This window comes from Rattus norvegicus, chromosome X (assembly GCF_021556685.1).
Source record: "Rattus norvegicus strain SHRSP/BbbUtx chromosome X, alternate assembly SHRSP_T2T, whole genome shotgun sequence".
In the NCBI taxonomy this organism is placed as follows: Eukaryota; Metazoa; Chordata; class Mammalia; order Rodentia; family Muridae; genus Rattus; species Rattus norvegicus.
The window spans coordinates 143,069,892-143,090,365 of record NC_141554.1 but is presented as its reverse complement, the minus strand read 5'-3'; the positions used below and the strand labels follow the sequence as shown (position 1 = coordinate 143,090,365).

Below are 20,474 nucleotides of genomic sequence, written 5' to 3'. Positions count from 1 at the left end.
CAGGCCTTGTCTCAAAAACAAACAACAAAAGGGACTCTAGCTGGTTCTTGTGTCTATTTCTCCACTTCAAATGGGGGGAAAGTATTTAGCAGCTCCCTACCCCCCAAATCTCAGCATCTTGAATGTTATCCCATTTCCCAGAGACCACTTCTCTGACTTGGGGTTTTTCTTTACTTTTTTGATAGAAGAACTCTGCCCTTTATGAAACCTTGGCAGGGATTCTAAACAAGTAAAGGAGATAGAAGATCCGCTGTGCTCAAAGGGGAGGGATGTGGGAGGGAGACTGCTCTAGCTGTAAAGGTCATTTGTAATCCTTTGCCAAAATATTAGTGACCTTGCTTGACTTAAAGTGATTCTAACATTTAATAAACACAGTAGTACCATCCCTATCCAAAGTCATGTATAAAGGTATTTAGGACAGCTGCACCTAAATGTCTACATAGGAAGTGTCCCTTACAAACTTTATGTAAATTGAGTATTTATAAGCAGAAAAAACTAGATGATTGAAATTCTCTAGCATGGTTAGCTGTTGAAAGGTACCCGCAGTGGATCTTTTCAAAGAGCAAAAAATTTTTAAAAAAATCATTACATGTTACAGTTTGTGACAACCCAGCCTCGTACTCAGCGTCAGTGACCTTCTCTCTGATAGCAGAGCTTCCAATGTCCCCAACTTAGTGCTGAGCCACTGCACTGCCTCCTTTGGGAGCACAGTTGCTACTCAGCTTATCTTGATAGCCGTACAGTCCAAATCATCCCAGCTGAGGAGAGCCCTTCATAGCGACTGAATAACAAGGGCTGCTGTTGACATCGGGGAGACAATACATGTTGCTTTTCCTCCTCAACGCTCATTTTGTTTTGCATGAAAGGAAATGAAATCAGCCTGATAGTATTTGTTCTTCAGAAGCCTATGCTAAAGGGCTAATCTCGACCTTGAGCTTCTTTGTAGATAGTTACAAACTAGATGATTAACGGATTTGAGCATTTTCCCAGATGTCCCAAGTTAAAGTCTAAATATAGTAGGGCCATCAATTCTCTCATTGAAAGATAAACAGTTTTCCTTTTTCCATCTGCTTTCCATAAGTTTAGGGAAAGCTTTCTCTGCAGCACCCCAGACCATTGGAATGAAGCAATTTCAAGAGGAGTGTGTTTTAGCCAGTTTACTTTCTTCTTCAATTTGATACTGTTCATCGTTGTCACCAAGAACAGGTTCTGTGTCAGTGAACAGGTGAGCAAGGTGGAATGGTGTAACAAAATATGCCCAGCTTTTCCAATCAACTCTGTCTCCCCAGAAGACAAACGACTTTTCTCTTGGTCCTTGCCCCTTAGCCTTATGCCAAAATATTTATGCGACTTAAAGCTTTCGATGTCGAGAATTTCCTCCTTGCCCTTAAAATGGATTCCAATTCAATTCTCCACCCATCCCCACCCCTAACTTTGGGGGGCTTGTTTATTTTGTTTGTTTGGTGGTTTCAGTTATTTTTTTTTAAACTGGCTTGTTTTTTATCTTATGCGTGTGTTTGCCGGCTTGTGTATGTGAATACTGCATGCACACCTGGTGCCCAGGGAGGCCAGAGGAAGGCTCCTAATTCCCCAGAACTGTACTTACAGATGGCTGTGAGCTGCCATGTGGGTGCTGGGCGCTAACTCTAGTCCGCTGCAAGAGCAACAAGTGCTCTTAAATTGCTAAGCCATCTCCCCAGCCCCACCTTTAGCTTTTATTTCAGGTAGACTTCCCTTCTGTAGCCCAAACTGCCCTGGAACTCAATATATAGACTGACCTGGTCCTAAACTCATGACCGTCCTCCTCCTGCCTCAGCTTTCATAGTGCTGAGTTTATGGACATGAGCCACCACGCCCAGCTCTACTCCATCTACTGAGAGATGTATCAGTAATACAACACTGTGACAGATGAAATCACTAAAATATCCATTCAATTGTTTATATCTAATCTCCGTATGAAGGGAGGTATTAACATTAGGAAGCACATATTGAGAAGATTCTGTAGCCTTACAGGAATGAACCAGTTGCTTTGTGTACCCTCCCCTGTTTCCCCCAACATGGAACATTGGTTTCCTTTGTGAGGATATTCACTCCCCAGCCTTTATTTTATTTTATTGAGACACAGCCCTGGCTGGCCCAGAAACTGCTGGGTAGAAAAGGCTAATAATACGTTACAGAGTAGCGCCGCTTGGCTTTTGCATTTGACTAAAGGCACTGCTACCTCCTTAGGCGGCTCAACACATTCAGTTAGTCTTTAGATTCGTATAGCTCTTTCTTACAACACACTTGTTTAAGGAATGCATGCTTTCTCCGATTCTTTTTTGTTTGAGTTACACTTTGAGGACCCTTGGGTCTTGAACTTGATAAAATATGCAAAGTCCATTCTCATTTACTAAAGAATTTCTCTGCCTGAAAACAGGGAATATAATGCTACCGATCCATCCCGTGGTGCTACAGAACAAGACTGTCTCCTATACTAAAACAAAACAAAGAAACAAACAAAATAAAAACCACTTTATTTATTCAAAAGAGTTTCCCATATATTACTACAAAGACATATCACTCTATGGCATGTTGAATCATTTTCCAAGGGACTGACAAAGACTCCCAGGATTACATGTGTTAAGTGAACTGAGCAAAAAACAAACAAGTTGGTGGAAAGTAAGGTAAGGGCAGAAGAAATCTGACCTTCAGTAATGAGTGGATAGGCACGTGTAGAAACTAATAGTTTAGAAACTTTCATCCTCTGTCTGAGTCTATTGTACTGTCACATGTAATGGAGCAAAACTTAAATATATACATGTTTACAAAAAACTTTCTCTGGATTTGAAGAAGTAGTTCGATGGTAGCAAGTTCAAGGCCTGAACCAGGTCTCCCAACAGTAATGTATTAATTTAAGCTCTTTGGGGGCTGGAAAATGGTATTTGGTGGCTAAGAGCACTCATAGCTCTTCAAAAGGTCCTGAATTTGGTTGTCAGCACCCAGCCACATCACGTGACTCACAACTACTTGTAACTGCAACTTCAGCCTCCTTTGGCCTCTGTGGGCACGGGCATATACATACACACATACATATAAATAAATAAAAAATATTTTTAAAAGCTCCTGTGCAGATTTTTGTTTTCAATATTGGCTTCCAAGATGAGACTTGTTTTTCTTTTGTTGTTGTTTTGAGGAGTCTCACTATAGAGGCCAGGGTAGCTTCAAACTCACTAGCCTTGTTTGTGCCTCAGCCTCTGGCTGCTAGGAATCCAAGTATGTAACATCGAGACATTTTTATGGACACATATACAAGATAAAAATTCGCAGTAACGGCCTAGGGAAAAACACACTTGACCAAACAGCCACCCGGAACAGGATTGTCATTTATGACCTTCTAATATCACACAGCATCTCTTCTCAGGAGACTAATTCCTTTTTTAAAAAAATTATCTGAAAAGAACTTTTGAGTCAATTTGCACAAAATAAAAGTAGCATTCATTCACTGTTAAAATCCACACATAAAAAGAAAGCTAGTCTGTTCATTCAACCTTCAGCACCTGAACTCTGAAGTAATCATTGACAGGCGACTTGGGAAAAGCAAGCATTGTAGCAGCAAACAGAAGCACTATAAAGTGGGGTAGCAGTTATCAACTCGAGCAAGCTATTTTCTGAAACTTCAAGTAATGTTTAAATCACACTGAATTCCATCCCTCAATTATTCTGCTTCCTGCCTTTTAGCCTTATAGCCCTCTCTCCCACTCCCTTTTCAGGAAGGAACCGAGGAAATAATCCAGTCTGATCCTGTCGTTTACCAGATGAGGAAACTCACACCATAAAAGGTTCAGTGGCTTGCTCAGAGGTCATAGGTGTAATTAGTAGCAGACTCATGTTAAAAACCTAGGTCTCTTGCCTTCTAGCCCAGGCACAACATGCAGGAACCATGGTAGTGGGAAGCTCATTTTGCAGACAGGATTTACAATACCCAATTTTTAAATCTACTTTTATTTTTGGAACCAAGGATCGAACCCAGGGCCTTGCGCTTGCTAGGCCACTGAGCTAAAACCCCAACCCCTTTAAATCTACTTTTAACATATAGCTCAAAGCATCACTTTAAGAAGTTCACACAGGACAGAATGGTGCCTGCCTTTAATCCCAGCAGTTGGGAAGCAGAGGCCAGTGGATATGTGTGAGTTCCAAGCTAGCCTGGTCTACAGAGCAAGATCCACAACAGCTAGGAGCTACATAGAGAAACCCTGTCAGAAAGAAAGGAAGGAAGGAAGGAAGGAAGGAAGGAAGGAAGGAAGGAAGGAAAGAAGGAAGGAGAAAGAAAGAAAGAAAGAAAGAAAGAAAGAAAGAAAGAGGGGAGGGGAGGGGAAGGGAAGAGAAGGGAGGGGAAGGGAAGAGAAGGGAGGGGAAGGGAAGAGAAGGGAGGGGAAGGGAAGGGAGGAAAAAAGGGGGGGAAGAGAGATATGAAATTCACAATGTTTAGATACTGTGGAAATTTTCATGCAAATGAGAGATCTGCTTTATACACACTGGCAATCTTTTGAAGAAGTGAAGCAGAAGGGAGTCCTTACTTTCCAATGCCATGGCTGAATTAAATGTTTGATACTAACCCAGGAACCCCACAGTCTGTCGCCTGTTTATGTGGGCTCTCTTCCATCAGAGACTGGGCCTTTTCACTAAACAAATGTGCTTCTAGGCAACTTCAGGCCAATTTAAACCAAACCGCTTTGGTCTGGTTCAGGCCAATAAACCACTAAAGGTCATACTCCAGTTCCCTCCCCCATTCCCTTGGAGCCTCTCAGCATTATAACAACAGTTTAAAAGCACCTTCTGTCACATCATCCCCCTCAAGTCACACCCTTAATAGGAACCTTTCAGTTCACTTCCTTCCTGATCCCTGCCCCCACCCCAGTCCTCCAGCTACCCGGCTGTGGATCTCTTAGGTCCTTTGTTAACTGCGGTTCTAAGGGTTGAGGACAGACTGCAGAGTCCCACCCAGCAGGTATATGAGACAGGTCTGGCTGAAGTGTTAGGCCACAAATGATGAAGTATAAATTTATAGAGAGACATATGGAGCAGGTCCCAGAGAAACCCGAGGTCTCTAAAAACCCGAGAAAGTTAGACTTGGCTCCCATAGGCATGGAGAGTCTTTGAAGGTTCATGAGGAACATGTTGTGAGGAAATGAAATTTTCAAGAAAATGAACAGTTGGTTTGAGTGGATGGTAGGAACATGGGAGGTCCTTGGAAGACCAATTACAAGGTTGGTATAATGCTCAAAGCATTAAAACATTGCGGGCTTGAACTGAAGCAACAGCAGTAAAAGTGGGTTGAAGATAAGGGTGTAGGAGGTTTGCCAAAGGGACGCCAGCTAGGCCTTAGAAAAAAGATGGGAAGAAAGAATCAAAGCTGCATCGTGGTTTGCTTTCAATCCTACATGATTCGATGCAACAGGACAACAGAAGGTTTTAGATCCATGGGTGCTGTAACTGTGGCATGATGGTTCCAACAGCCCGCCAGTGAGGACAACTTATAGTCCCCTGAGATAGCTGGGTGAAAAACAGAAAGTGGAGAAGCATCCATGGAGACAGAAGATGTCAAAATATGAAAAGAGCAGGATGCATTCATCAAAGCAAAAAAAAAAATTAAAAAAGGGCTGGAGAGATGGCTCAGCGGTTAAGAGCACTGGCTGTTCTTACAGAGGTCCTGAGTTCAAATTCCAGCAACCACATGGTAGCTCACAACCATCTGTAATAGGATCTGATGCCTCTTTCTGTTGTGTCTGAAGACAACTACAGTGTACTCATATACATTAAATAAATAAAATAAATCTTAAAAAAAAAGATAGGACAAGAGGGGAAGAGAAAAGCAGAGTTGCAGAGTAAAGGAAGTAACACACCTTTGGAAGGAAGAAGAAGCTCATGTCAAATTTAGCTAAGGGGAAGAAACATTAATAAACGCCTTGCAAAGAAATGTAAAAGCTCAAGGAATTGATTTATTAATATTATTATTATTGTTGTTCCCCCCACCTTTGCGTGACTTCTGAGGAACATTCTCAGGTTCCCAGGCTTTTGCAGCCACTGCTCATACCCACTGAGCCATCCATCCCTTCAGCCCTGCCACGGAGTCCTAAAGTAAAGAACCCCTAAGACTGTAACAAACCCTATTTTCTCAATAGTATTCCTCAGCTGTACAAATAAAACTGTCGAGTCTTTTGTTCAGCAGCATTCAAGCCCTGAAGTTTGGCTTTCAGTACTAAGTTGACTGGATTGTTCAAGCCAAGGGGTGGACATTAGCAATGAAACCACTTCTTCTCAACCTTCCTAGTGCTGTGACCCTTTAATAGGGTTCCCCATGTTGTGGTGACCGCAACCATAAAATTTTCGTTGCTGCTTCATAACTGCAATTTTGCTACTGTTATGAACCGTCATGTAAATATTTCTGGAGAAAGAAGTTTGCCAAGGATGTCGTGCCCCGCGGGTTGCAAACTGCTGAACTAGAGCACAGGGAGTACTGATGAATGGTAAAATCAGGAGAATAGGGTTTAAGAGGCAAAGCTCAGCTTTTTCTGTGGGCATGTAGCACATACATTGCCACAGAAGTCTTCGTTCAATGTTTCTCCTGTCAAGACCACAGGGGTCATTCTGCCAGCATCTCCAGTCCTTTGAAATTCATCTATTCCAGGCCATCTAAATAGGTAAGAGGTTTGAAGAGAAAGGGGGCGCTGGATGACCTGTGGAGCTAACCAGCAGCAGGAGAGACAGAGAACCACACACAGTTTGGTGCATGCACACGAAGAGCTTGAAAAATCCTGCTTCAACTGCAGGTTGCAGATTATAAGACACCAAATGGCTCCTGTGGAAAAATCCTTTTCTTTTTCACAAAAGAAACAGTTATCCTGAGATTGGTAAAGCAAAGAAATAGTAATTTCTAGTCATCACTGAGTAACCAAGAACTACCCTGCTGCTTTTGCCAAACCTGCTACTGTTCTTACAGGGCCTACTCAGCTCCGCACTTGACAGAATATGCATGATATATACAGTGTCTCAAGCTCCATCCACTCAGCACTGAAATAACTCCACACCTGTGCTAAACGCAGCTGCAACTGTGAGATCTATCCAAGGTGGGAATGCAGTGATATTCACTTAGAAACAACCAGCTAAATAATCAAAATAACCTTTACAGTACTCCTTTCCCCTCACTGGCCAATTGCTTTACTATTCGCTATCACATTAGAAGACTCTGGAATAGAGGCACCTTGCTATCGGCGGTGTTTCTTAACCTCTCTGGGCCCCAGATAAATGGCTCTGACTTATCTATTAAGTGGTGATAATAATACCTATGACATAGACTGACTGGGGAGATAAACTAAATAAACACTTTATATCCACTGGCAAACTGCCCTGTATATAAGCATTGCTCAATAATTGTCAGCTGCTACTATTAGAAAGCAAACGCGCATTGTTTTCAAGGAAGCAGATCCAAGTCATATCATATCTGGAGCATATGGCATATGATAAGGTCTAGACAATACATTTGGCCATAAAGTAAGACTTAAGAGAACCCAAAACGTGGCTATTAAATGATCTATGTCTTTAAAACAAAGGTTTCTTTTTTTTATTGGTGCCGGAACTTCACATGCTCTAAATAATTACTACAGAGCCACACTCTAGCCCCTCCCACATATTTTGCATGTTATTAAAAGGCTTATCTGTGCTTGCATCCTTATAATTACACATTCATTCTGTAAATTGGAGCCTTTATAGTAATAATGCAATCAGATGGCCCTGGAAACCCCACTAGGAAGTCGAATCCCCCAGAAATAAGAGTCCTAGGCGCTTTCCTGTCAGGTGTAGCACCCCCACCCCCACCTCTAAGCATTCCTCTTTAAGGCTCTGATGACTTCCCATGATAAGACAGGGCCGTGCAAGGAGCATTAAAATAAACTTCCGTGAGAGCAATAATTCAAACTCCCTTTTGTTTCTTGGGTTTGCACTATGCTGAGCTGGAAAAATATATCCTTTATCTTACTTTTCCTGCATAAAACTGTTGTTCCTGGAGAATCTGGAACCAAGTAGCTAGAGAACTCGAAGAAAGGACATAGGAAATACTTTAATAACACTGAAAGCCTGAAACACTTAGTGCTACCAATGAACACATGTTGTGAATGGAATCCTGAACGACCGCAGTTAGATTCGTTCACACGTATACTATGTTATACTTAGCTCAGGGAAAAAAAAATTCTAACCCAACCAGTTGGGTCGGCAACTGCATCCAAAAACCTAAGCAACCCAGCTAGCTTTCAGTACAGCCAAGAGTAGGATGCTTTCATATTCTGCCCCAGAGCTGAGGGTTATCGAGCCATCAACTCTGAACTGGAAGATAAGCTTTCATGTATAAATGAGGCCTTTATGATGGTGTTCATTTTAAACAGGACGCTGAGAGAAAAGATCCTCCTTCAGAAATTTCCAGGATCTGAACCTCAGAAACTACCTTCAGAAAGAGGACAGCGAGACACTGCTCACTGGAACTGCAGTACTTCAGCGTGAGACATGCATGTAACTTTATATTTCCAAGCAACCATGTTAAAACAAAACAAAACAAAAACTGTAAACGCTAGGAATGGTAGCAGGTGCCTGTAGTCCCAGCCCCTAGAGAGGCAGCTAGCAGTAGGAAAGTCACTTGATCCCAGGAGTTCTAGGCCAGCCTCACAATATGGTTAAGACCACACACATACATATACACACAGAGACACACAAAGGAAAAAAAAAACAATTGGAATTGTATACCATTTACTTAACCAAATATATTTCTCACTGTTCAGCACACTTATAAACCATCTGCTTTCGAAGTGCTCGGTGGCTGTGGCTGCTGTGCCAACAGTAGAAAAATATTGAATCTAGAACCTCTGACATAAGCCAGTGGGAAAAGGTGCTTGACCCCAGCTAGGTGACCTAAGTTTTATCCCTGGTTCTACATAGCGGAAGGAGAAAAGTGAAGTCCTCCAACTTCCACACATGCACCAAAAGGACCCATGCAGATGAGCACGTAAATGAGTGTAAACTTCCTGAATTGCTTCTGGCATATTTGAAAGACATGCCAAAGGCCTCTACCCTCTCAGCCCTTTGCCGTCTCTGCAGGAGCCTTTTCCATTTTACCCAGCACAGACAGGGAGTTCTGGGGAAAAATATGACGGCTGAGAGGATGTGTTTTAAACAAATCAGACTGGAAACCCCAACCCATTTACCAACAGAAATGAAAATAAACAAGGTAGTTCTGCAGCTGAGTGACCTCTATGGGTTAAAAAGGCTTGCCTGGGAAGGGAGCCCTGGAAAGTCAATCACCACTTGCAACCCTGTATTCAAGAGATAAGTATCCCAGGCTTCTAGCATGTATCCATGCAGTTGGACTAGATCGAAGGTAACAGGAGACTCTCAGGGATCTAAATTAAAGGACTTAAGGTTTTCTTTATTCAGACCCCACCCCCACCCATACAGAGGGCCCTTCAATCTGGCCCTTCCCTAGAAAGCGCATTTCTCCCCAAGACGTAGAACAGCTGCCTTGTTTGTTCACTATGAAACTAAGAACCCTGTGTTCTCAGCAGTTCATTTTCTCTTCCAGAAGCAAAGGCAAACGAAAAAGGAAAATATTTGCCTTCTCCTTACCTGCACCTGGCCTTCTACATCCCCAATCCCAGTGCCAGGACGAAACACTTTCAAGTAGCTAGCACTAATTAAAGAGAAGACAACTTCGACTAAACCCTCTGCATTGCCCCACCTCCACACTTCCTCTCCACCCTGGCCCACTTCGACGAATGCTGTGAAATCATAACCAGACAGGCACGGACTACAATCCCTACCCCCATTTCCCTTCAGATCCATTTCAGACACCTTCAGCTCAAGAGAAACATACAAACCTGAGTTCTCGGAGTCTTAGAGACCTGCACTCCTTCCCGTTTTCCCCCTGAGCTGGGTGTTTCCTGGTATTACCCTAGGTCTCTATAACAAAGCTTAGTGCACGGACGTTGTTCAATGAATAGAAATGCCTGCCTAGACTGCAGAGGGAGGGAAGGAGGAACCGTCAGAGCACCCTTGGAAAGCACCATTTTGATCCTATCACAGCAGTAATAAAAATTGCATTTCCCTTCAAGAAAGGGGGATGGCAAGCAGATAAAGGAAAATTATAATTGTTAATGGTGGCTACTATCTGGAGAAAAAAATCTTGAAAATGGGGGTGTTGGTGGGGATGGGAGGTAGCGTTTGCATGTACACATTGCCAGAAATATTTTTTTCCTGTTGAATACCTACTAAGATCTAGGCACTCTCTAGTACTAAAGGAACACATATCCTTACGTTCAGATGCGCTTATTAGGGAGGTCAAGATGAACACTAATATATTAACATGGCTAAGAGCTGGGGATGTATCTCAGGAATAAAATTGCCTAGCACTTTTACCCCCCAAAGAATATCAACACCCAGTCATAATAAAGTGTTAAACGCAGAGGCGGTGGGGGTGGGGGCACTGTGGAAAAAGTGTTAAGGGACAATTTTAGCAAATCATAAGGGGACTTGCTACATTGCTTGGAGTGGGAGTGGGGAAGCGGAGCCCAATCACTTCAGAGAATGTACAATAAAGGATTGAAGTTGAATGGGTGTGGCAGCACATAGGCCTTTAATTCTAGCACTCAGAAGCCTGAGGCAGGAGGCTAGAGAGAAAAACAAATCCCAGCATGGTGGTACAAGTCCGTGATCTCAACACTCTGGAGGCTGAGGCTGGAGGACTGCTGTGCATTCAAAGTCATTCTGGGCTACAAAGTAATAACACTGGATCCAACAAAATAGAATGAGTTGAAATATGTCCAAGCTACAGAGAACACCTTATACAATGACACAGAAGTTGGAGGTATAACCAGTTTGGAGAGGAGAGCTTAATTTCTCTTGGTGTTTGGAGCCTAGGTTTATGTGAAAAGAAAATGGACAGACATTGTTGGAAAGGTAACACACATTCAGATAAAGGTATCACTAGTGTTTAGGCCATGGTGTTCAGAATTTATTGTGATACCTGAGGGAAAACCCTGAAGGACTTTTCCATTTTTTTTCTTTATTCACTTTTTATGGAGACAATATCTTATAGCCCAGGATAGCTAAGAACTCATGGCAATCCTCCTGTCTCAAGTTTTCAAATGCTGGAATCCCAGGAGTGAGCCATCATTCCTGGTTTAGGTTTTGTTTTGGAGACAAAGTATCAATAGGCAAAACCAGACTGGGATTACGAAAATGAGCCACCATGCCCTGTGCCTGAAGGATTTTCACAGAGAAATGACTATTTCACTTTATTTAAAGACTAACAGTTAGCAATGACAGGGAAGAATGACTATAGGACAAGGCTAGTTATCAACTGAATGTTAGCTACATCAGTGGCTCTGGTGAGAAGTGGCAAACGTTGACACTTAAAGAATGACTGAATATAAGTAAGAGAGGTCTAGGACAGAAAGTAGATTTCTAAAATTTCGTCAGTGTTCTCCTTGGATCTTCCCACTGATCCCTAATCTCAACACTGTTCTCAGATACTCATACCTAGGCCAGAGATACAGCCTTCTAGAGCTAAGCTCCCCACACCCTTTGATAATTGACAATGACTATTGTCAGATGCTTCAAATGACTAAGGAGGAGGGGAAGTGAGAAAGAAAGCAAAAATCAAGCTAGGCACTTGAGAGGCAAAAGCAAGGTAAGCTCTGAGTTAGAAACCACCCTGATCTACAGAAAGTTTCAGGATAACCAGGGCAACATACATAGAGACCTTGTTGGGCAGGGGAGGGGGCAAAATCATGGGGGAAACAATTCATCATCAAAGTGAGTTGAGCATTTGGGGATTTAGAGTTTTAAAAGAACCTTGCATTGCCTAAGATGGTTCTCAGGGTTCCTGTTGCTACTATTTCACCCCAAAGCATTTCTATAGATTCTTAACCACAGTGGAGCACTCCATTAAAAGTTTCTCCTTTAGCCTGGTGGTGGTGGCCCATGCCTTTAATCCCAGCACTCAGGAAGGAGGTAGAGACAGGTGGGTCTCCATGAGTTTCAGGACAGCCAGGGCTGCACAGAAAAACCCTGTCCAGGAAAAAAAAACCAAAACAACAAAAAATATGCTCTTTTAATAACTTTAGTCCAAATTCTAATAAATGTTTATTACATATATCAGTTTAAAAAAATCTTGAATTTACTTCCTCGGTTGGTAGGCCAGAATCCTTGCTCTTTCTGGCTCATATTGGTAACGGCATGCAGATACCAGTAATCAAAAGTTAGCTGCACAATGTTGGAAAGCAACATCCAAGAAAGCTGCTCACTTTTTCAAATGGTATATGGTTTCAAATTACTAGCTTGGGGTGTTTTTTGAAACAATATCTCTTTTTTATAACAAACTTCTGACACTATTTATGCATATGTTTCAACTCTTTCTAGAAAGGTGATTCTGTTATGTTAAAAAATAATCTCTTAAAAATAATTTTAATAAAGTGGCTTCGAATGTAAAATCATTTTGAATACTTATACTAGGAGAGGACCCAGGCTAATGGCTTACTTTCTTCTGACAGGCCTGCCTCTCCCAGTCACAGAATAAAGGGAAATTATGATTCATAACAAAACAAAACATACAAGACAGCAGAATCTCAGCCAAGACTATTAAGAACTATAATTATTGCCACAAAGCTCTCACACAACATTTTAAAAGCCCTGTACTGGACTTGTCTTCTAAGGATACACTGTACAGTATATATAGTATATTATAAAATACTAAACAGGAGTATCTAGCTGTGTACACTGAAAGTATACTGCATGTACAGAGAGCATTAACACTTGGAACACAATGGATGAAGCATGTTTATGAAGCAACACTAACAGAGATTTAGCATAAAATGTTTGCATTTTATACGTGGTTCCCAAATGAGACTAAATTGCATCAACACCCAGTACATAGCATGGAGCAGGTATGACTAATATTAAAGGAGTAGACAGCTATATGCAAAGAAATATGCAGTAGAGAGTTACTAAGTCTTTGGTGAAATACTATATGTACACACTCAACCACATACATTAGTGAAAAATTCCTGCTGCAGTAACTTTGCCCAAGATTTACTGTCAAAGCTTGTAAGTGGATATACTGGGAAGAGTGCATGCCTGTTAAAAGGAAATCTCCTAAGCAAATGCACAACTCATGCTTATTACAGCTGCAGCAGAAGAGGACCTACTAGCAAAATAAAATTCATTTGGAAGCGTTTGGAATTGGATATAATCCAGATCTGAGAAGTAAAATGTCGCAATGTCTCTGTGGCCTCAGAGAAAGAGAAAATGACACTTTATTTATTCTGCAGAACAATTTGCTACCAATAAAATATTACCAAACGTCACTTTGCTAGAAGGATCTTGGGCCCTTAAGAGAGAATGAAGTTTTAAGTAGAAAGTAAGATGCAGGCTGAGAAAGAAAGACCTATTTTTCTTCTTCTTCCTTTTTTATTTTTTTCAGAGCTGGGGACCGAACCCAGGGCCTTGCACTTGCTAGGCAAGCGCTCTACCACTGAGCTAAATCCCCAACCCCAAGAAAGACCTATTTTGATAGCATGTGTGACAGAAAAGAGTCCTGCAGGACTCCCAGCTACTTGAAAGTGAAAAATCTAAACAGAATTTTAAGAAAAGTATCACCAGATGCTCTAAAGTTTCCAAAGTTCTAAGCAAGCTACAACCTAAAAAGCAAAAGAAGGAGGTTATCACAGGCAGAGGAGAGCTGGGCAAGGCAGAAAGGTAACGTCCAAAGTGGAAATTCAGAAGACTCTCACCTGAATATGGTCTACCAATAGTAATGTTGGTAAAGAACAAGAATATTATTGGATGCTTAATCTTCCCTTTCACATAGGTAAAAGGAAGACCATGAAAAGGCTTGGGAAGGCATAAAGACTAAGATAAAGCAATTAATAAAACGCAGAGGGGCTGGGAGATGGCTCAGTGGTTAAGAACAACAAGCGGCTGTTCTTCCCGAGACCCGGGTTCAATTCTTGGCACCCACATGGCAGCTCACACCTGTCTGTAACTCCAGTTCCAGGGAATCTAGCAACCTCACACAGACACATGTGAAGGCAGGCAAAACACCAATGCACATAAAATTTAGAAAAATAATTAAACATAGTATACAAAGTATAGTCTCACACCTGATCTCCAGGAGAAAGAAATCAAAGGTGGAATACTTCTTGTAGAAAATAACATGGCAGACGAAAAGGAACTACAATGAACTTTCCACTAAATATTGAACATTTTCTTCTCTTCCAAACAAATAGTGAAAGCTTCATAAACACGTGGTTAAAATACCCAGCCATTCAAAAGTGCTTGCAACTCAGGGTAATTCGCTGAATAAAAGAAGTGGGAAAGCCCAGTCTAAATACGCACACTGCAGTCTAAATACGCGCACTGGCTGAACTGCAGCTCAGAGGCAGAACAGTTGCCTAGCAGGACAGAGGGCCGAGGTTTTATCCCTATCACTGAAAAGAAATGGTATGAGCTGTGGAATTCCAGTGCTACGCTTAAAGATGTAATAATGGCTGTTAAAGTGGGGCAAAACATCTTCTTCCTGCCAAGGGAGAGGAGTCTGTAAATATTGTCATGTGATTCTTTCTCTTTATTTTTCTTTTTTTTTTCTTTTCTCTTCTTTTCTTTTTTCTGAGAAAGTGTCTCACTATAGAACCCTGGCTGTCCTAGAACTTGCTATGTAGACCAGGCTGGCCTCAAACTCATAAAGGTCCATCTCACTCTGCCTTCCGTGTGCTGGGGATTAAAGGCACGCTGATTAAAGACCTCCACAGCAGGCTGTCCGGTAATTCCTATAACTCAAAAAAAAAAAAAAACAAACTATTTTAGGAACTACCAGCATTCCTTGCAAAAATGCTGTGCCTTTAAATAAAACGATAGATAAGAACTGTTTTTGTAGTTTATCCCCTCGACTGCTTCAAATTAACTGATGCATCTTCAAATGAGCACACCACAAAAGGTAGGCTCTTACTGTTAGTAATAGTCGAAGTGTGCAAACATTCAGGCTCTGGGTCGTATTTTATTTTTCTACGATGAGAATAGAATTTTTGCAAAGCTTCATATTTGTAAATGCTCCATTACTGAAATTTATGTCTCCAGCTCTAGATTCTCAATATGTTAGTCCAGGCTGGCCTGGAAAACTGGCATTTCTAAAAATATTCGATATTTGCAAGATATGTAGTGGCTCGAATTTTTTTTAGCAGATAAATAAAAAAAATGAAAATAAACGAGTTGAAACCAAAATAGTATTAGGAAAATCCTACAACTTCAACTTTTAATCAAAGCAGAGAGTTACCAAATCAGTATCTTCGCTTTCATTGTCTGAAAGAACACTAGGCAACTTACTTTGAGAGGGAACAACTCATTAAACCAGGGCTTACAACACGTCCAGGCTGAACCTCCAGTTAATTTACTGAGATAGATAAGTTATCCCGCGAGGGGATGAGGGGGGCCAGATGGATGACGCAGTAGTGAAAGACATCAAGGGTAATGGTAACGACCTTCTAATATTTCAACAGGCAAGCACGATTCTTAGGCGGGATGATTTAACAGTTTGAGTTCCTCTTATCTACCCACTGCAGGCGAACCAGTTCTTTATCTCTTTACCATGGGAACACAAATAACTACCCCACGGAGGCTAAGGGTCAGACCCTGAGAATCAAATCATTGACTTGGTCTAGTGCATCTGCTCAGAGTCCAATCGTCCCCTTGGCAAATCCCTATGCGGCTAAGAGCAAACCTAATTTCGGATGCAAATAGGTAGGCCTGCTCCCTAAAATACTCTGGCCCCTGTTAAACCAGTTCCCTAAGAAGGTTTTGCTCGGGCACCCCCCCCCTCCCGCGCGCGCCCCTCCCCTCCCCCAAACACTCTGTGGTTGCTTCGCAGGAATTTCCAATGAAACAGCAACTGTCGCTAAGGTAACTGCGAGCAGAGCAGGGCTCAACCTGACAGAGCGCGCAGGGTCTGGGAGCTGGGAGCAGCGTAGGCTAAGCAATTCCGAGCGGGTGGTGGCACGAGAGGGGCGGGGGCCAGGGCCTCGAATGCAAAGGAGCGGCTCTGGGAGGCCAGCGCTAGTGCAGCCCCGCGTTTGGCAGGAAGAGGAGGGGAAGATGCGGTGAAGGAGAAGCGGACCGGAGAGGGAGGAGGGAGAGGAAGCCCAGGCGGGGCGGGCCGAGGGATGGAAGGAGGGACCAGAGGAGGAGCCCAGGCGGCAGCAAAGCCCGCGCCGGGCTAGGAGCACATCGGGGCGGAGTCCCGGGCGAAGGGACCGCAGCCTCACCAAGGGCCTTGAGCCCTCCTTCCTCGGCCTCCTCCCCTCCCTCCTTTCCATCTCAGCAGCGCCCTCACCCTGCCTCTGGCTGCCTCATACAAAAGCAAAATGTCCGCCATCTTCGGAGTCGATTGCTGCCGCCGTGCTAGGAGCTCGGCCCTCCCGTGCCTTCTCTGCACGGACTGCTCATCTCCGGGCCTCTCTCTGCGACCCCCGGCCGCCGCCACCCGCCCCGCTCCTCCCGCCCTTCGGCGTCCCGCACTCCAGCCCGTCCTGCAGGGCGACGCAGGATCGCCACGGGTGGAGGCAAAAGGGATCAGCAGCCCCAGGCTAGTGGACGCGCACGCTCTTCCCGCCCACCGCTCCCCCGCTGGCCTGTTTACCTTGATGCAGTAGGGAGGCTCGTCGTAGGTGACCAGCATGTACCTGTCTCCGCGGCTGGCCGGGTCCCGGGCGCGCAGCTGCGGGGCGAGGGATGACGGAGGGGTCGCGTAGGAAAGCGTAGGAAAGGAGAGGAAGCGATACAAACGTTACAGAAGCACCTCAGTCCACCACCACCCCATCCCGCAGGAGCGACCCCCTCATCTCCTTTCCCCTCCTTTTACCTTCAAGAATAACTCCACAGCGCCTTTGGCAATGTCCAAATAGGAGGTGCCCAGGTCAGTGCGCTGGTTCATGGAGGCGGACGTATCTATGAGGAACAGCAGGATGGGCATCTTCCACTACACCTCTGGTTCTGGTCCCCACTTTCCCGGCCCCTTTGCCCTCAATGCCACGTATGGCTACCCAAATCCTGAACTCTCACAGAGCCAGGGAGCAAGAGGAAAAGGGGGGAAACGGGATGGGATAGATGGGACCGCTCCCGGCCTCTTTCTGCAGCCCCAACTCCTCTCCCTCCAAGGGAACTTGAAAGTGTGAGTGTGTGTAGGTCTCCGGGCCGTCTCTCTTCCCCTCTTCTGCCACCACTACTGCCCGCCGCTGCTGCCGCTGCCAGGACTACTGCCTAAGCATCCGTCCACGCTCACTAGAGCGCTTGCCCCAGACTGAGAGCCCTCTCTGTTCACTGACACAACTTCTGTCTGCTCACCTACCATCAGCACCATGTGACCAGAACCCACGCCATTGGCTGCCAATTATGTTTAATTTACATATTCATTAGATGACTGGGTAAAGGGAGGGACTTGGACAAAGCCTAGGAATTGTAGTTTGAACCCATGCTGGAGGTAAGGGGCGGGGGAGTAAAAGACCCTCTTTAAGCTCAGATTCTCCTTTAAAGGATTTAGAAGCCGTTAGGATAATTTGTTTGGTCGTTTGGATGGATTTTCTTTCGTGCTTCAAAGATGGTCATTCGAAAGGAAAAGAGAATTGAGCAACAGTTATAGAAAAACAGATGTTTAGGCAGGCTACACACAAAACGCTGTGCGAACTACAATCAATCAATCCTGCCAGTGGCTAAGACCAAAACATTTCAGTAGCAGCAAACTTCTTTCCTGGCCAGAGTTGCTCAAATTCCTTTAGATTAGTCCCTCTTCCTGATCACTGTTTACGTGTCGTTTATGTGTTGTATTCAGCGTATAGCTACTTAAAAAGGAAGCTATCGCGGAAACAGTTAACCTAAGCTGTCCTTTTGTAAGGACAGGCTTTTTTGGGCTTTGAAACACTGGCCAGCCTGTGATACTTGAACCACCACTGTTGGGTCTGTGCAGCATTTATCCATGGGTGGTATTTATTCTGCTTCAACTCAAGTTTATTGAACATCCACAAAAGTGCCAGGCACCCTAGTAGACTCGTTTAATCTGAGACATGTAGTGTCGATGGTACTGAAACAATTTTCAGTAGAGGGAAGTTGTCAACTCTGGCTCCATGTAAGAAGTACTCAGTAACTGGTCAACCACACTTGGCTTTCCACTTCTTATGACTCGATTTTAAAATTTGTACCTCAGGCTGGTCCTGAACTCTTCAACATATCCTACAAGCATGTGCTACTCCAATTGCTGTGACATTAGTTTTAATATAGACTATGAGGTAAGGTTGCAGCATAGGAGTACAATGTTTGCTCAGTTCATGTGAGGCGCTGAATTTGATTCTCCAGCAATCCTGATGATGATGACGACGATGATGATGAGACAGTATTTCTAGCAATGCGCTGTACACAAGTTGGAATCTTGAGCTTTGATGACTACAATTTTAATACAACATGAAGATCGCATACATATCTGCAAATGTTTTTATATTGTTTGAGATATTCTATGTATATGTTCTATGTGATATATAATATTATATATATGTGATATATAATATTATATATATGTAATATATATAATGTTTTCTGAGAAATAAGATTTCAGAAGTGAATCCATGACAGTTAATGAACCACAAACAAAAAAGGTGATGCTAGTCAAAACAGCATGGCAGCACTTACTCGTGGTCTAGAAATTCAGGTTTCATGGGCAAGGAACAAGGTGTAAAAAGAGGGACTCTGGGTTAGGGGGAATGGTGTGAACAAGAGTGAACCGAAGACCTCTCTATGCGTGCTGCAGGCCAGCATATGGAAATACAGAGAATGACTCGGGAGTTAAGAATGGAAAGACTCCTAAAGCCCCTGTTTCCATCTGTTTTAAATAGTTGTGACAAAGGGGCTGGAGACGTTGCTCATTGGACAAGAGTACTTACTCTCTTGCAGAACACATTGAGTTTGGTTTCTAGAACTCACTTAGAAGGAGCAGAACTTCCTGGAAGTCCAGGTCCAGGAGATTCAACACCTTCCTCTGGCTTCTGTGGGCACTATGCACAAAAGCATGCATATAAATAAAAATAAAAATAAATCATTAAATATTACTGAAGAAAGGTCATATCTACATGGGCTAAGGGGCTAAATAAAAGTTTATGACCAGTGGATGCCTGTGTGGTATTTTTTTTGTATTGCTTTGAGGTAAATTATCACAAATTCAGCAGCTTAGCACATACTTAAATGTTATCTCATGGTCTGATTAACTGGATTCCCTGCTCTGTCTCACAAAGCTGTGGTCAGGGTATTGGCCCGGCCACATTTTTCATCTGGGAGCTCAACTGAAAATGAATCAGCTCTGTAAAGCTCAGGAAGGCTGCTGGCAAAATTCATCTCATTATGACTAGTGTGTGTAAGGGCTGAGGGCCACCCACAGATCTGCTTGCTGCTAATGTTCCCTGCCACACAGGCCCCTCCATCACCTGTTCGCGATGCAGCTGTTTCTTTAGGGCCGGCAGAGAAAGCTCTCTCTCCAATCTGCTGACACAGAGCCTTATATAATGTAACATAATCATGACAGTGACACCCATTACCTTTGTAATATTCTGTTGACTAGAAGCAAGTCACAGGTCCCAGCCATACTTAAAGGAAAGAGATTATACAGCACAGGTACAGATCCTGGAGCCCAAATGAGAAGTCTGTACAACTTTTGGGAGGGAAGAAACCAGTTTTGCCTAATTTATAATTTTCATTAAAGTCTACGATGATGATGATGATGATGATGATGATGATGATGATGATGATGATGATGATGTTATCTAGCCAAATAACTGCATTGGGCTGATTTATTATCTTTTGTTTGAACAGTACTGCTCAGGAGGATTTTGTTTTATTAACACGTTCTTTATTTGTTTGTATATAAGGCTGTTCAGCCGTAATGTTCGCTAGGCATTTTAAGATGACTTTTAAAAATCTTCTTTGGAGGCTGGAGAGATGACTTGGTGCTAAGAGCTTCCACTGCTCTTACAGAGGACCTGAGTTCAGGCTTCTAACCACCTGGAAGTCCAGCTCCAGGGGATCTGATGCCCGCACTCATGCACCCACAGGCAGAAATGCACACACACACACAATCCGGGGGCCGGGAGGGGGAGTCTTAAAAGAGCTCTGATACTTTTCTTCCAACTTTGCTTATGCCTTACTTTTATAATCAGGAAAGAATCTCTCTTTCAAACAATACATGCTGAGTCTTACAAAAAGCCCCCAAAGGTGAATGCTGCTGGGAGTTTTCAAGAGTGACTTGCCAGCATTAACAAAGCACAAACGGCTTCAGTTGCACAATTCTCTAACAGTTGAGGACATGCAGGTCCCACCGGGTAAGACTCCCCCCCCTCCCCCCGGCAGGCAAACGCCTTATAACG

General features: G+C 43.4%; 1 protein-coding gene across 16 annotated transcripts in view; it reads right to left on the bottom strand.

The window, feature by feature from the left end:
* Window positions 1-17,373, bottom strand: part of Ints6l (integrator complex subunit 6 like) — a 62,681-nt gene extending 45,308 nt beyond the window's left edge. For 8 of the 16 annotated variants that reach the window (XM_087600733.1, XM_087600734.1, NM_001433132.1 and 5 more), the window contains exons 1-2: window positions 16,934-17,373; window positions 16,712-16,789 (exon numbers count right to left, since the gene is read on the bottom strand). In XM_087600733.1, coding sequence (XP_087456859.1) covers window positions 16,712-16,789; window positions 16,934-17,044 — 189 coding nt within the window. In that variant the 5' untranslated portion in view covers window positions 17,045-17,373. Of the gene's footprint in view, window positions 1-9,651; window positions 9,895-16,711; window positions 16,790-16,933 lie in introns of those variants that run through there. The other 8 variants (XM_087600735.1, XM_087600740.1, XM_087600730.1 and 5 more) reach the window with 7 other exon arrangements.
* Window positions 17,374-20,474: the final 3,101 nt, after the last annotated feature.